Source organism: Salvelinus namaycush, chromosome 16 (assembly GCF_016432855.1).
Source record: "Salvelinus namaycush isolate Seneca chromosome 16, SaNama_1.0, whole genome shotgun sequence".
Classification (NCBI taxonomy): Eukaryota; Metazoa; Chordata; class Actinopteri; order Salmoniformes; family Salmonidae; genus Salvelinus; species Salvelinus namaycush.
In genome coordinates, this window is record NC_052322.1 from 20224537 (window position 1) to 20238964 (window position 14428).

General features: G+C 42.3%; 1 protein-coding gene across 1 annotated transcript in view; it reads right to left on the reverse strand.

Annotated features, from left to right (window-relative positions):
- The window catches only part of LOC120061553 (voltage-dependent L-type calcium channel subunit alpha-1D-like), a 31200-nt gene extending 20000 nt beyond the window's left edge, over positions 1–11200 (reverse strand). Inside the window, exons 1-9 of the mRNA XM_039011468.1 lie at positions 11188–11200; positions 8123–8342; positions 6687–6792; positions 3554–3693; positions 3313–3458; positions 2954–3106; positions 2508–2704; positions 1984–2087; positions 1713–1860 (exon numbers count right to left, since the gene is read on the reverse strand). Of these exons, the coding sequence (XP_038867396.1) occupies positions 1713–1860; positions 1984–2087; positions 2508–2704; positions 2954–3106; positions 3313–3458; positions 3554–3693; positions 6687–6792; positions 8123–8342; positions 11188–11200 (1227 nt within the window). The remainder of the gene's footprint in view (positions 1–1712; positions 1861–1983; positions 2088–2507; positions 2705–2953; positions 3107–3312; positions 3459–3553; positions 3694–6686; positions 6793–8122; positions 8343–11187) is intronic.
- Positions 11201–14428: the final 3228 nt, after the last annotated feature.

Genomic DNA, 14428 nt, shown 5'->3' on the forward strand with positions numbered 1-14428 from the left:
GTAAGTCAAGGTAATTGAGGTCATATGTACATGTAGGTAGGGGTAAAGTGACTATGCATAGATAATAAAGTGAGTAGCAGCAGCATACAAAAAGGTGGTCAATGCAAATATTCCGGGTGTATGATTAACTGTTCAGCAGTCTTATGGCTTGGGGGTAGAAGCTGTTAAGGAGCCTTTTGGACCTAGACTTGTCGCTCCGGTACCGCTTGCCGTGCAGTAGCAGAGAGAGTAGTCTATAACTAGGGTGGCTGGAGTCTTTGACAATTCTTAGGGCCTTCCTCTGACACCACCTGGTATAGAGGTCCTGGATGGCAGGAAGCTTGGCCCCAGTGATGTATTGGGCCGTACGCATTACCCTCTGTAGCCCCTTGCGGTCAGATGCCGAGCAGTTGCCATACCAGGCGGTGATGCAACCAGCCAGGATGCTCTCGATGGTGCAGCTGTATAACTTTTTGAGGATCTGAGGACCCATGCCAAATCTTTGCAGTCTCCTGGGGGGGAATATGTGTTGTCGTGCCCTCTTCACAGCAGTCTTGGTGTGTTGGGACCATGATAGTTTGTTGATGATATGGACACCAAGGAACTTGAAGCTCTCGACCCGCTCCACTACAGCCCTGTCGATGTGAATGGGGGGCGTTTTCTGCCCTCCTTTTCCTGTAGTCCACGATCAGCTCCTTTGTCTTGATCACGTTGAGGGAGAGGTTGTTATCCTGGCACCACACTGCCAGATCTCTGACCTCCTCCCTATATGCTGTCTTATCATTGTTGGTGATCAGGCCTACCACCGTTGTGTCGTCGGCAAACTTAATCATGGTGTTGGAGTCGTGTTTGGCCATGCAGTCGTGGGTGAATAGGGAGTACAGGAGGGGACTAAGCATGCACGCCTGAGAGTCAGTGAAGACACTTGCCAGTTGGTCAGCGCATGCTCTGTGTACACGTCCTGGGAATCTGTCTGGCCCTGCGGCCTTGTGAATGTTGACCTGTTTGAAGGTCTTACTCACATTGGCTACGGAGAGCGTGATCACACAGAACAGCTTGTGCTCTCATGCATGCTCCAGTGTTGCTTGCCTCGAAGCACGCATAGAAGCCATTTAGCTTGTCTGATAGGCTTGTGTCATTGGGCAGCTCGCGGCTGCTCTTCCCTTTGTAATCCGTAATGGTTTTCAAGCCCTGCCACATCTGACAAGCGTCAGAGCCGGTGTAGTAGGATTCAATCTTATTCCTGTATTGACGCTTTGCCTGTTTGATGGTTCGTCGGAGGGCATAGCGGGATTTCTTATAAGCGTCCGGATTAGTGTCTCGCTCCTTGAAAGCAGCAGCTCTACCCTTTAGCTTGGTGCGGATGTTGCCTGTAATCCATGACTTGTGGTTGGGATATGAACGTACCTCTGTGGGGCCTCTGTGGGGACGATAAAGGTGGTTTTTTTTCTTCTGTTTGCACATGTGACATGCTGGTAGAAATTAGGTAAAACGGATTTAAGTTTTCCTGCATTAATACACAGACAGTAACAGTGAGAAGAGTGGCAGGCCATTATACCTCCGTCCTCGCTGTGTTTATACCAGCCAAACTTCTTCATCATTTTCTTCTTGGCAACAGCAGCACCTTGTTAGGAGACAAAGGAAAGGTTAACTATATGGGTGCAAGGCTGTGTTTGTATGCGTGTGCATTTATTTGTGTGTTTATGTGTGTGTATCTCAGTCAGTCAGTTAACCATACGTTTGTTTCCTTCCTCATCCACATCCTCGGCCTCGATGAGCCAGTCCATGTAGCCACACATATCCTCCTCCATCTGCTTCTTATTCTGGGCGTCCTGCAGCTCTCCACGAGCCACGGCCTTCTCTCGTTCCTTGGAGAACTCTCTGCACACACAGACACACGTACAGACGCACATATAGACGGTCAGCACACAACCTACACTCGGACAAGGCCTTCACACACAAATGTAACAAGACAAACATCCACACAAACTTCCACTCACTCACCCGCTCAACACTCCCAATACAAGGTTGAGAACGAAAAACGAGCCAAATATGACCAGAGAGACAAAGTACACCCAGGGTATTTCAAAGCCAATTGCATCATTCATCTGCAGGAATACAGAAAGAGAGAGGGCGATTAAGGATTGTTAATCGTGCTTCTACATCTGCATTGGGGGTTTTATATACTGGGTTTCTGTATAAGCACTTTATGATAACTGCTGATTTAAAAAGGGCTTTATAAATACATTCGATTGATTGATTGATTGATTGTTTGAGAAACTGTTCCATATTTATGTGACGATAGATCATTTAAGTAAAATTAAAGATTAAAAATTAAAATTAAAATCAGAGGAGTAGTTAAGAATAGGAAGAAAAGTTCTAGGGGTGATTTTCAAAATGACACCCCTTTCCCTATGTAGTGCACTACCTTTGACCAGGGTCCACAGGTCTCTGGTCAAAGTAACACACTATAGGGAGTAGGGTACCATTTATGATGCAGCCAAGAAAAAAAGAGAGTCTGATATTACCCAGTAGAGCACATCGGTCCAGCCCTCCATGGTGATACACTGGAACACAGTCAACATGGCAAAGAATATGTTGTCAAAGTTGGTGATCCCGCCATTAGGCCCCTCCCACGGTCCTCTGCACTCTGTCCCATTGCCCACACAATTGCGCCCATTCCCAGCAAACGCACACGGTGTGGGGTCATCATCCACGTTCAGTTCTGGGAGAGAGGACAACATGAGGAAGTCACTCATCATAACAAATGTCTTAGTCTTCTTAGTAAAAAGATGGAAATCTCATATAAAATCCAGGCTTCCAAAGCATTAGCTGATAACAAACTTGTATGTAAATAACTTGTTTACCCCTGTCTGCGTACAATGACTCAAATGCAACTCTTTAATATAATGTTAGGATGTGTATGTACAGTACAGTGCAGTATACTTGTTTGTGTTGTAAGTGGAGTTTGTACCTGTGCCCAAGTAGAAACAGGTCTTGTGCATCCTGCCGAGGAAGAGCTCCAGGCCGATGATGGCATAGATGATGATGACAAACATGACCAGCAGACCAATGTGGAGTAGGGGAACCATGGCCTTCATGATGGAATTCAAGACAATCTGGAGACCTGCACACACACACACACACACACACACACACACACACAGCAGAGAGATGGGTTTTACTGAAACACACACACACACACACACACACACACACACACATTCACCCAGCAGAGAGATGGGTTTTACTGAAACACACACACACACACACACACACACACACGCACACGCACACGCACACACACACACACACACGCACACGCAAACCTACTGGGTACGCCAGACACCAGCCTAAGGGGTCGCAGCACCCTGAAGGCTCTGAGCGCTTTGACATCCAGTCCTCCTGGTTTGCCTGCTGCGTGGTGGGCCTCTCCAGGCTTGTGGTCGGCCGTCCCCTCAGCAACCACACTGAACAACCTGCAACAACAGCCGCACAACAACAATACAGCTAAAACACCATAAACAGAATGGAGTGGGTAACATAAGAGGAATGGAGACATGAGCTAGCATACCCGACGACAACGATGACAAAATCAAGCAAATTCCAGCCACTGCGGATGTAGGCGCTAGGGTGCATGACCAAGCCATAGGCCAGGATCTTAGTGAAGGTTTCAATGGTGAAGATGACCAGGAAGACATACTCTACTTGTTCCTGCACTCACAGAGAGGGAGAAGACAGCATGGTCAAATATACATACTTCCTCATTTGTCCGTTACTGTAATCAGTGAAGAGCAAAGACAACTGTTGGGAAAATTAGGTAAAGACATTTTACAAGATGTCTGTGGATGTTCATAATGCAGGGTTAATATCCGTCTAATATCCAATTCATATGTTATATTCAGGGATGTAATGTTTAATGTTGATATATCTACTGCATGTGGGGTGGCAAGGAAGCCAGGCACTGTCACGTTGATGGCTTATACTGTACATGTATACTTTAGGTCAAAACTAGTGCACAGGAATAGGGAGCCATTTTGGAAGTAGCCAGTCTGTCCTGTAGGTAGTGATTACAGTAGCTTCAGCCCTGTTAACTTACAGCCTAAAACAGGCTTAATAAGCCAGTCACTAGAGCGGTAGTCAGTAACCCTTGGACTAATGCTTCTTAATGCTGCTAATCTTTGGCACCACAGTCGCTAGGCATCAGGCTGGAATAGGAATGCAGCCAAAAGCTGGCTATAGCATCCTGGTCAAACAAGGTGATGTGACAGATTAGAAGGTACAGTACCTTCACTATGGAATGATAAGCTGTAGTGTAATGAATGAAGACAGCGATTGCTTCATTCTATTCAAATCAGGACAGCTGTAGTCCCTGAAGTGAGGACAATTACCCTATAAGTATTTCTTAACACCATACTACATGACCAAAAGTATGTGGACACCTGCTCGTTGAACATCTCTCTCCAAAATCATGGGCATTAATATGGAGTTGGTCCCCCCTCTGGTGCTATAACAGCCTCCACTAGCCTCCACAAGGCTTTCCACTAGATGGTGGAACTTTGCTGTGGGGACTTGCTTCCATTCAGCCACAAGAGCATCATTGAGGTTGGGCACTGATGTTGGGCGATTAGTCCTGGCTCGCAGTCGGCGTTCCAATTCATACAAACAAGATGGGAACCACACCTTTTTGTTTGTTTGAATTTGCGGGTTTTACACACCAGCCAAGCTTCTGGGAGAGCATGATGGTTCTCTTTTGATGCGGCGTTCCAATTCATCCCAAAGGTGTTTAATGGAGTTGAGGTCAGGGCTCTGTGCATGCCAGTTAAATTCTTCCACACCGATCTCAACAAACCATTTCTGTATGGGCCTCACTTTGTGCACAGGGGCATTGCCATGCTGAAACAGGAAAGGGCCTTTCCCAAACTGTTGCCACAAAGTTGGAAGCATTGTCTAGAATGTCATTGTATGCTGTAGCATTAAGATTTCCCTTCACTGGAACTAAGGGGCCTAGCCCGAACCATGAAAAACAGCCCCAGACCATTATTCCTCCTCCACCAAACGTTACAGTTGGCACTATGCATTGGGGCAGGTAGCGTTCACCTGGCATCCGCCAAACCCTGATTCGTTGGACTGCCAGATGGTGAAGTGTGATTCATCACTCCAGAGAATGTGTTGCCACTGCTCCAGAGTCCAATGGCGGCGAGCTTTACACCACTCGAGCCGACTCTTGGCATTCTGCATGGTGATCTTAGGCTTGTGTGCGCCTGCTCGGCCATGGAAACCCATTTCATGAAGTTCCCGATGAACAGTTAATCTGCTGACGTTGCTTCTATTGGCAGTTTGGAACTCGGTAGTGAGTTTTGCAACCGATGACAGACGATTTTTATGTGCTACGCGCTTCAGCACTCGGCGGTCCCATTCTGTGAGCTTGTGTGGCCTACCACATTGCTGCTGAGCCGTTATTGCTCCTAGACGTTTCCACTTCACAAGAACAGCACTTACAGTTGACCGGGGCAGCTCTAGCAGGGCAGAAATTTGACGAACTGACTTGTTGGAAAGGTGGCATCCTATGATGGTGTCACGTTGAAAGTCACTGAGCTCTTAGGTAAGGCCATTCTACTGCCAATGTTTGTCTATGGAGATTGCATGGCGGTGTGCTCGATTTTATACACCTGTCAGCAACGGGTGTGGCTGAAATAGCAGAATCCACTCATTTGAAGGGGTGTCTACATACTTGTGTATATATAGTGTATGTTATTTATGAGTGTTAATGTGCTGTAAACTACCGTAAAGATTTCATACTGGAATCCCTACGGTAGGGAGGGGGGTATTACAGTGAAGCGTCAGACATCAGCCTGAGTTCCCTTCCACAAGTCTAATCCAATAAAGGGATCCACGCCGGAGGGATTTAAATACAGTACTAACCAACCACTGTCCTGCCCCACAGCCAAGCAGATGGACTAGACAGACTCAGCATGATGAGGTTGTGTACTACCCACCATCCCCACACTCCACTCCCCTTAGAGGAATTCCCTCATATCACTCTACTAAAAGATTACATTGTCTATACCTTCCCTGCTTTCTGTATGCATCCTATAGTCCCCCATATCTCTACCTCGAAATGTCTTGCTTTATTCTGCTCATGTAGACCTTTTTGTTTATTATGAGTGAGCTTAACCTCTGGCATAGAGAGGGGGGGGGGTTGAGGGGCTTGACGTGGGGATGGAGTCAGACCCCCAACTTTTCCTCTTTAACACTATTATGCTTTACGATTACAACACTAACTTCTCTGAAACTGTTGTAATCTACCTGTTTTCCATAGTATTTTGATACATCCTTTGATATGCCACATCTCACAACGAGGCTTCCAGGCTTTTCTGATCGCCTCTCGTCATTTGATTCAATTGACATGGGTTCAAATAGTATTTGAAATTGTTCAAATAGTTTGAGCATTTGCTTGAGCCTGCCTGAGTCCCAGATGGATTTTGCACTTTAACTTCTTTGGGATAGGGGGCGGTATTTTCACGTCCTTGCACTTTAAGAAGTATTCCACTAATTCAACTGCGCCAAGCAAGTTAAATTAATCAGATTTCAAATATTTCTATTTTAACCTTATATAGCACTCCCAAAATAATCCTCTCTTTAGCCTCTATGATCTCCCTGATTGACACCTCAGCCTCTGTATCAGCCGCCGTGCACCAACTCACCAGGTTGTGGTTGGTGGAATTGGAGTCCTCCTCAGGGAAGGGTTTAGATACACCCAGGGCCACACAGTTGGCAAATATAGCAAGTAGAATGAAGATATCAAAAGGTCTGCAGGACCACAGTTAAGGGTAAATGCTAAACACCACATTGAATGCATCATTGACTTACAGTTTTTCTCAATGGCGTACAAGCATGGATCTGTGTTGAAACATATCTACAGCAGAACAGCAATGATCAAATACATTTACAGAACTTCTGATCATTTTCTTGCCTTGTACCTGACTTGCATATCTAAGCCCACTTTTTGCAAAACTTTAAATACAAATGTCCTCAATGAATACAAAATTCAGTGTTACGTTGGGACTGTCTAGTCTTTATGAATATTTTTTCAACATTGTGGACATGCAGAGATGCAGCGAATGAAGTTGGGTTACTCCTAAGTCATCATCTCCAACATTTTGACCTTCCATTATAGTAGGGCCGTGATGATACCAGTATCGCAATATTTCTTCCATTATAAAAATGAAAACACAAAGCATATCTGACCCTTTGGTCCTTTACAAACCTGCTGTATGTAAAATGTTGTGTGCTATAGCTTAATAATAAATACATATGATTCTGGATGACAACAAAATTATATTTGTTTCCAACATTAGGGCAGTTTTCCAAAGAAGTTAATCCGCTTCGTGTTTTTTTTCCTTGACACGACACAAACGAGTATTGCGATATTGGTATCATCCCAGCCCTACATTATAGAGCTTTGTTTTGATGTGGATTGAGGCCTATACATTCATATCAGTTGAGTTACTCTATTGAAATCACCTATCCTTATTTCTATTTTGTGTTTCTATGAGCAAACCAGCCTATGAATTGAATACATGGAATTGGATTGTGATGATCACAATAATTGAATCCTGCACACAATGTCCTTATTTAAAATCATATTTCTTATAAGGAATAATATTTGATTTGACGTGTATGAAATTGTTTGATGAAATATGCATAAAAAGAGAGTAATTGCTCATAATTCTGCACCTTTGGATAGTTGTACTTCCAGTTTTGATCGTCATGATTTACTGACTACAAAGAAAATGTACTGATCTACTGGGATTTTTAAAAGACAGACTAACTTTCTGTTTTGCCTGCTTGGACTCAAGAGATAAGTATGGTTGCACTCTTTTGATAAATGTATTTGGAATTTTTGTGGTATAATATAGTTATGATGAATGTATTTATGTTTTGAGAAGGCCACTGCATTTTGAAAATGCATTTACTGTTTTGCAAAAGGCCACAGAGTTCTGTGTCTCGTAGACTCTGTTTGGAACATTTGTTCCAAAAAATGCTTGTACGCGATTGAGATAACTTTAATAGGGTCTCTCAACACAGTACGGGGTTTAAATGCTCTGACGCACACACACACACACACACACAGAGGTACATCATCATTGAAGGATATTTCCATTCAACAAGGGCTAAGGCAGCCATGCGAATGGGGTTACTGAGGGTGAGGCAGCAGAGAGCTCGAGGGGCTCGGAGAGCAGATTTGTTGGCTTGTATCTGCTTCTTCTGTCCACCACCCCTCTTCTTGCCCGAGGCAGCAGAGCCGAGGGTGTCGGACTTGTCCCCGGCAACCGAGCCGGCCAAGGAGACGCCATCCTCTGCAGGAGACAGAGAGAAGACTGTACTATGTAAGCCTATCATACCTTTTATATAATCTGTCACTATTCATTCACCAAGTTCATTATCTAGGTTATTGTTATGTAGTTACTATGCACTACTGTGTGTATAAAATGGTGTGGACCATTTCTTTTCACTTTCTTTTCACAGTCTTCAATATCTATCAAGTGACCTACTCTTTAATATTGTGTCAATTACTCAAAAATTGGCCAATATTCATCGACAGTAATGAAACAAGAGTAAGTAAATAGCCTTGCACGAGCTGGAACGGCTCATCTCCTGTTTCTGTAGCGTGAGGCCTTGATGTACAAGCACACCCCCTGGACAGAACGCTAGTCTTTCGCAGGGACTTACCCCCAATCTATCTCCTTAATGCCGAGTGCCAAGCAGAGACGCATTGTGTCCCATTTTTACAGTCTTTGGTATGACCCAGCCGAGGAGCGAACTCCAAACCATCCAATCTGAGAGGGGCACTCTAACCACAAGGCCACTGAGATGGCTAATGAAACAACAGTATTATTAACATATTGGATAAGATTATTGACATTTGGCCAGGGCTTAGGCAGGTATTGGTTTCAGCCTGGACATGATTGGACTACCTACAAGGTACAGTAATGCATGATAGGCCTACAAATTATATAAAAGGTATGATAGGCTTACATAGTACAGTAAGGTATGATAGGCCTATAGGGTACATTAAGGTATTAAGGTATGATAGGCCTACAGGGTACATTAAGGTATGATAGGCCTATAGGGTACATTAAGGTATTAAGGTATGATAGGCCTACAGGGTACATTAAGGTATGATAGGCCTATAGGGTACATTAAGGTATGATAGGCCTACAGGGTACATTAAGGTATGATAGACCTACAGGGTACATTAAGGTATGATAGACCTACAGGGTACATTAAGGTGTGATAGACCTATAGGGTACATTAAGGTGTGATAGGCCTATAGGGTACATTAAGGTGTGATAGGCCTATAGGGTACATTAAGATGTGATAGGCCTATAGGGTACATTAAGGTATGATAGGCCTATAGGGTACATTAAGGTATGATAGGCCTACAGGGTACATTAAGGTATTAAGGTATGATAGGCCTACAGGGTACATTAAGGTATGATAGGCCTACAGGGTACATTAAGGTATGATAGGCCTATAGGGTACATTAAGGTATGATAGGCCTACAGGGTACATTAAGGTATGATAGGCCTATAGGGTACATTCAGGTATGATAGGCCTATAGGGTACATTCAGGTATGATAGGCCTATAGGGTACATTCAGGTATGATAGGCCTATAGGGTACATTCAGGTATGATAGTCCTATAGGGTACATTAAGGTATGATAGGCCTACAGGGTACATTAAGGTATGATAGACCTACAGGGTACATTAAGGTATGATAGGCCTACAGGGTACATTAAGGTATGATAGGCCTACCGGGTACATTAAGGTATGATAGGCCTATAGGGTACATTCAGGTATGATAGGCCTATAGGGTACATTAAGGTATGATATGCCTATAGGGTACATTAAGGTATGATAGGCCTATAGGGTACATGAAGGTATGATAGGCCTATAGGGTACATTAAGGTATGATAGGCCTATAGGGTACATTAAGGTATGATAGGCCTATAGGGTACATTCAGGTATGATAGTCCTATAGGGTACATTAAGGTATGATAGGCCTACAGGGTACATTAAGGTATGATAGGCCTACAGGGTACATTAAGGTATGATAGGCCTACAGGGTACATTAAGGTATGATAGGCCTACCGGGTACATTAAGGTATGATAGGCCTATAGGGTACATTCAGGTATGATAGGCCTATAGGGTACATTAAGGTATGATATGCCTATAGGGTACATTAAGGTATGATAGGCCTATAGGGTACATGAAGGTATGATAGGCCTATAGGGTACATTAAGGTATGATAGGCCTATAGGGTACATTAAGGTATGATAGGCCTATAGGGTACATTAAGGTATGATAGGCCTATAGGGTACATCAAGGTATGATAGACCTATAGGGTACATTAAGGTATGATAGGCCTATAGGGTACATCAAGGTATGATAGACCTATAGGGTACATTAAGGTGTGATAGGCCTATAGGGTACATTAATGTATGATAGGCCTATAGGGTACATTAAGGTATGATAGGCCTATAGGGTACATTAAGGTATGATAGGCCTATAGGGTACATTAAGGTATGATAGGCCTATAGGGTACATTAAGGTATGATAGGCCTACATGGAACCATAAGATGCCATATTGAGTAGAACAGCTGTGTTAAAAGGTCTGTTTGACAATGTGCCCGCCCACTGCCCCCAGCCACAAGTGTTGGCTATAATTCCTTATTGTGTTTCGTGACAATGGTACTGTATGTAGGCCTAATTGGATAATGACACAAAGCTGACAAGAGTTGTTATTGAAAGTGACTAGGACTAACGGTTTATGTTGTAAGAGATCTTTGAGTTATTATATTAATACATTATATTACAGACATTATGACCATTGATTCTTGAAAGATATTAAAAGCCTTTTGAGTCATACTATTATAACCCCGAATCTGAGGTTGTATGACATCATTGTTTGTTGTTTTTGCATTGGCATTTGTAAACAAACAAAGTATAGGTTCAAGATACGTTTAGAATTACAGTATCATGACAATCTCATGGACTTTCAGTCCTTTCATGCACATTAATGAATGTACACTTTCTCAGCTCCCCCCTACTCCGTTTACAAAACAAAGTCACAGGGTCGGCCGTTTACAATTACAGATTGGGAACAACCAAAACGACGTTTTGCATGGCCAATATTTTACCTTTTCCTGCCATGTCGCAGTTCAAAACCACGATATGCCTTCAGCTTCAGGGAAAGAGCCACCATCAAATAGTTTTGCAAGTTGCAGAGTTTGACTGACAACCAATGTTGAAATTGGCTGTGCACCGCGTATTGAAAAACCAAAAACGTATAGAGAGTTAGCAAGCCATTTCACAATCCGTGTCAGTGCTCCACACCGATAATTGGTCCATCCTTGTCGAATTATTTCTACAGCAATTACTCATGAAATCTGATATTTTTATTTATTGCTCCAATGCAGCAAAAAAAAAATAACCATGTAAGCACAGATAAAAATGTACAAATAATAGTAATAAACTCGTCCCCACACACTCTGCAGGTTGCTAACGATCTGCTGTAGTCAGCCTTGAACTCAGGATTAGAGTAATTGAGCCGTTTAAAGGGATGACCGTGAAATCTTTTAAAGGGAGGGTGGAGTGAACGTAGAGGAACTTCTGGTCAGTGTGGTCCATGGATATGAACCTGTCTAGGACCCCCCCCCCGCTGAAAAGCCAGGGCGCGAAATTCAAAAAAATTTTTTTTTTTTAAATATTTAACTTTCACACATTAACAAGTCCAATACAGCTAATGAAAGATACAGATCGTGTGAATCCAGCCAACATGTCCGATTTTTAAAATGTTTTACAGGGAAGACACAATATGTAAATCTATTAGGTAAACACCTTAGCAAAAGAGACCATTTTTTCTTTGTCCACCAACACCACTAGCTATCACCAATTCGGCTAAACTAAGATATTGATAGCCACTAACCAAGAAAAAACCTCCTCAGATGACAGTCTGATAACATATTTATGGTATAGGATAGGTTTTGTTAGAAAAATGTGAATATTTCAGGTAGATATCGTAGTTTACAATTGCACCCACCGTCACAAATCGACTAGAATAAATAGATAGAGCAACGTGTCTTACCTAATTACTAATCATAAAACATTTCGTAAAAATACACAGCATACACTAATCGAAAGACACAGATCCTGTGAATACAGACAATATTTCAGATTTTCTAAGTGTCTTACAGCGAAAACACAATAAATCGTTATATTAGCATACCACATATGCAAACGTTACCCCAGCATTGATTCTAGCCAAAGAGAGCGCTAACGTCAACATCGCCAAAAGATATTAATTTTTTCACTAACCTTCTCAGAATTCTTCAGATGACACTCCTGTAACATCATATTACAACATACATATACAGTTTTTTCGAAAATGTGGATATTTAGCCACCAAAATCGTGGTTATACAATGAGAAAAGTAGCCGAGCTGGTCAGAAAATGTCGTGCGCCATATTAGACAGTGATCTAGTCGTATACATAAATACTCATAAACGTGACTAAAAAATATAGGGTGGACAGCGATTGATAGACAATTTAATTCTTAATACAATCGCGGAATTACATTTTTTAAATTATCCTTACTTTTCAATACAGTTTGCGCCAAGCGAAGCTACGTCAAAAAAGATGGCGTCCTAAGCCACTAACATTTTTCGACAGAAACACGATTTATCATAATAAATTGTTCCTACTTTGAGCTGTTCTTCCATCAGAATCTTGGGCAAAGAATCCTTTCTTGGGTCTAATCGTCTTTTGGTCGAAAGCTGTCCTCTTGCCATGCAGAAATGCACATTGCGTTCGGCATGAACTGGAACGGTGCCCAGAGATTCACAGTGGCTCAGAAATAAATGTCCCAAAATCGCACTAAACGGATATAAATTGCTATAAAACGCTTTAAATTAACTACCTTATGATGTTTTTAACTCCTATAACGAGTAAAAATATGACCGGAGAAATATAACAGGCTACACTAATGCTTGGAAAAACAGTAGGTCGGTATCCTCCGCGCGCATGACGCACCTAGAAAAGAGGTCCTACCTACAGGATTTTTTCATTTATAGTGGCTGTGATTGGGCAATCGATACCATTCAAAGCGTCATCACGTAAAGGCATCCAGGGGAAGACGTAAGCAGTGTCCGTATACTCATAGGAATAACAGTGGCCTTAAAACTGACTCCAGAACAGGGGCCAAAATGTGTGAAATCTGACTCCATGTCAGGGAAATTGCTGTAGAATGAGTTCTGTTCCACTTAGAGACAAAATTTCAACGGCTATAGAAACTATAGACTGTTTTCTATCCAATAATAATAATAATATGCATATTGTACGATCAAGAAGTTTGTAGGAAGCCGTTTCAAAAATTACACGATTTCCATAAATAGTGACAACAGCACCCCCTAGCCTTAACAGGTTAATAAAATTATTTAAAAATGGAGACTACTAGACCATCTTGCGCCAAGTCCTTTTGGACGCATTTTCAGCACCATGGACAGCAAGCGATCAGTCAAGGACAGACGGACAAGTGGTGCAGGAGAGTTGCTGCAGTGCACACATTGTGGGGTTTACTTTTCTCTTAAATGTCAACTAAACATTTACCGACGGTAACGTCTATTGGACGTCCTCAATTTTTTTTTTTACAGTACATTACAGTAAAGTACTCACACAGCACAGAAAAGTATAGTACAGTACTGTACAGTAGAGCACAGTAAAGTGAAGAAATGTATAGTGTACCGTATTGTACCCTACTTTAATCTAATTACCTCAATTCTACTGAACTAAACTGTACTGTACTGTGCGAAATTAAACTATTTTGTACTGTACTGTACTCTACTGAATAAAACTATACTCTACTGTAATGTACCGTACCATACCGTACTCTACTGAATAAAACTCTACTGTATTGTACCGTACCATACTGTACTCTACTGTGCTCTACTGTACAAATTGTGCCGTACTGTACTGTGATGTTCAAACGTGTGAAAGATAACCTAGAAGTCTATGATTGTTCAGACTTGGATCTGGTTTATTCTGACCAAATGTGTACTTGTTTGGGTGGGCGGAGCTCATTAAAATATAATACCCAGCATGCTGTGCACATTTTTTTTTTTTTTACATTTACATTTTGGTCATTCAGCAGACACTCTTATCAGTACGAATGTAAACAAAACAAAATACATTAGACAAGATGGGATCTTTCTGTGTTGGTAAAATGAATTATGTGAGAAATGGCAGTGGAAACGCTTTTATGCACAAATATTGATAAAATAACCATCATATCGAAGTAAACTGGGACTCACACGATAACATGTTGTGTGGTCCTCCCACTCATTTGTATATTTTATCATTAATAACATTAGCATGCTGCACAGA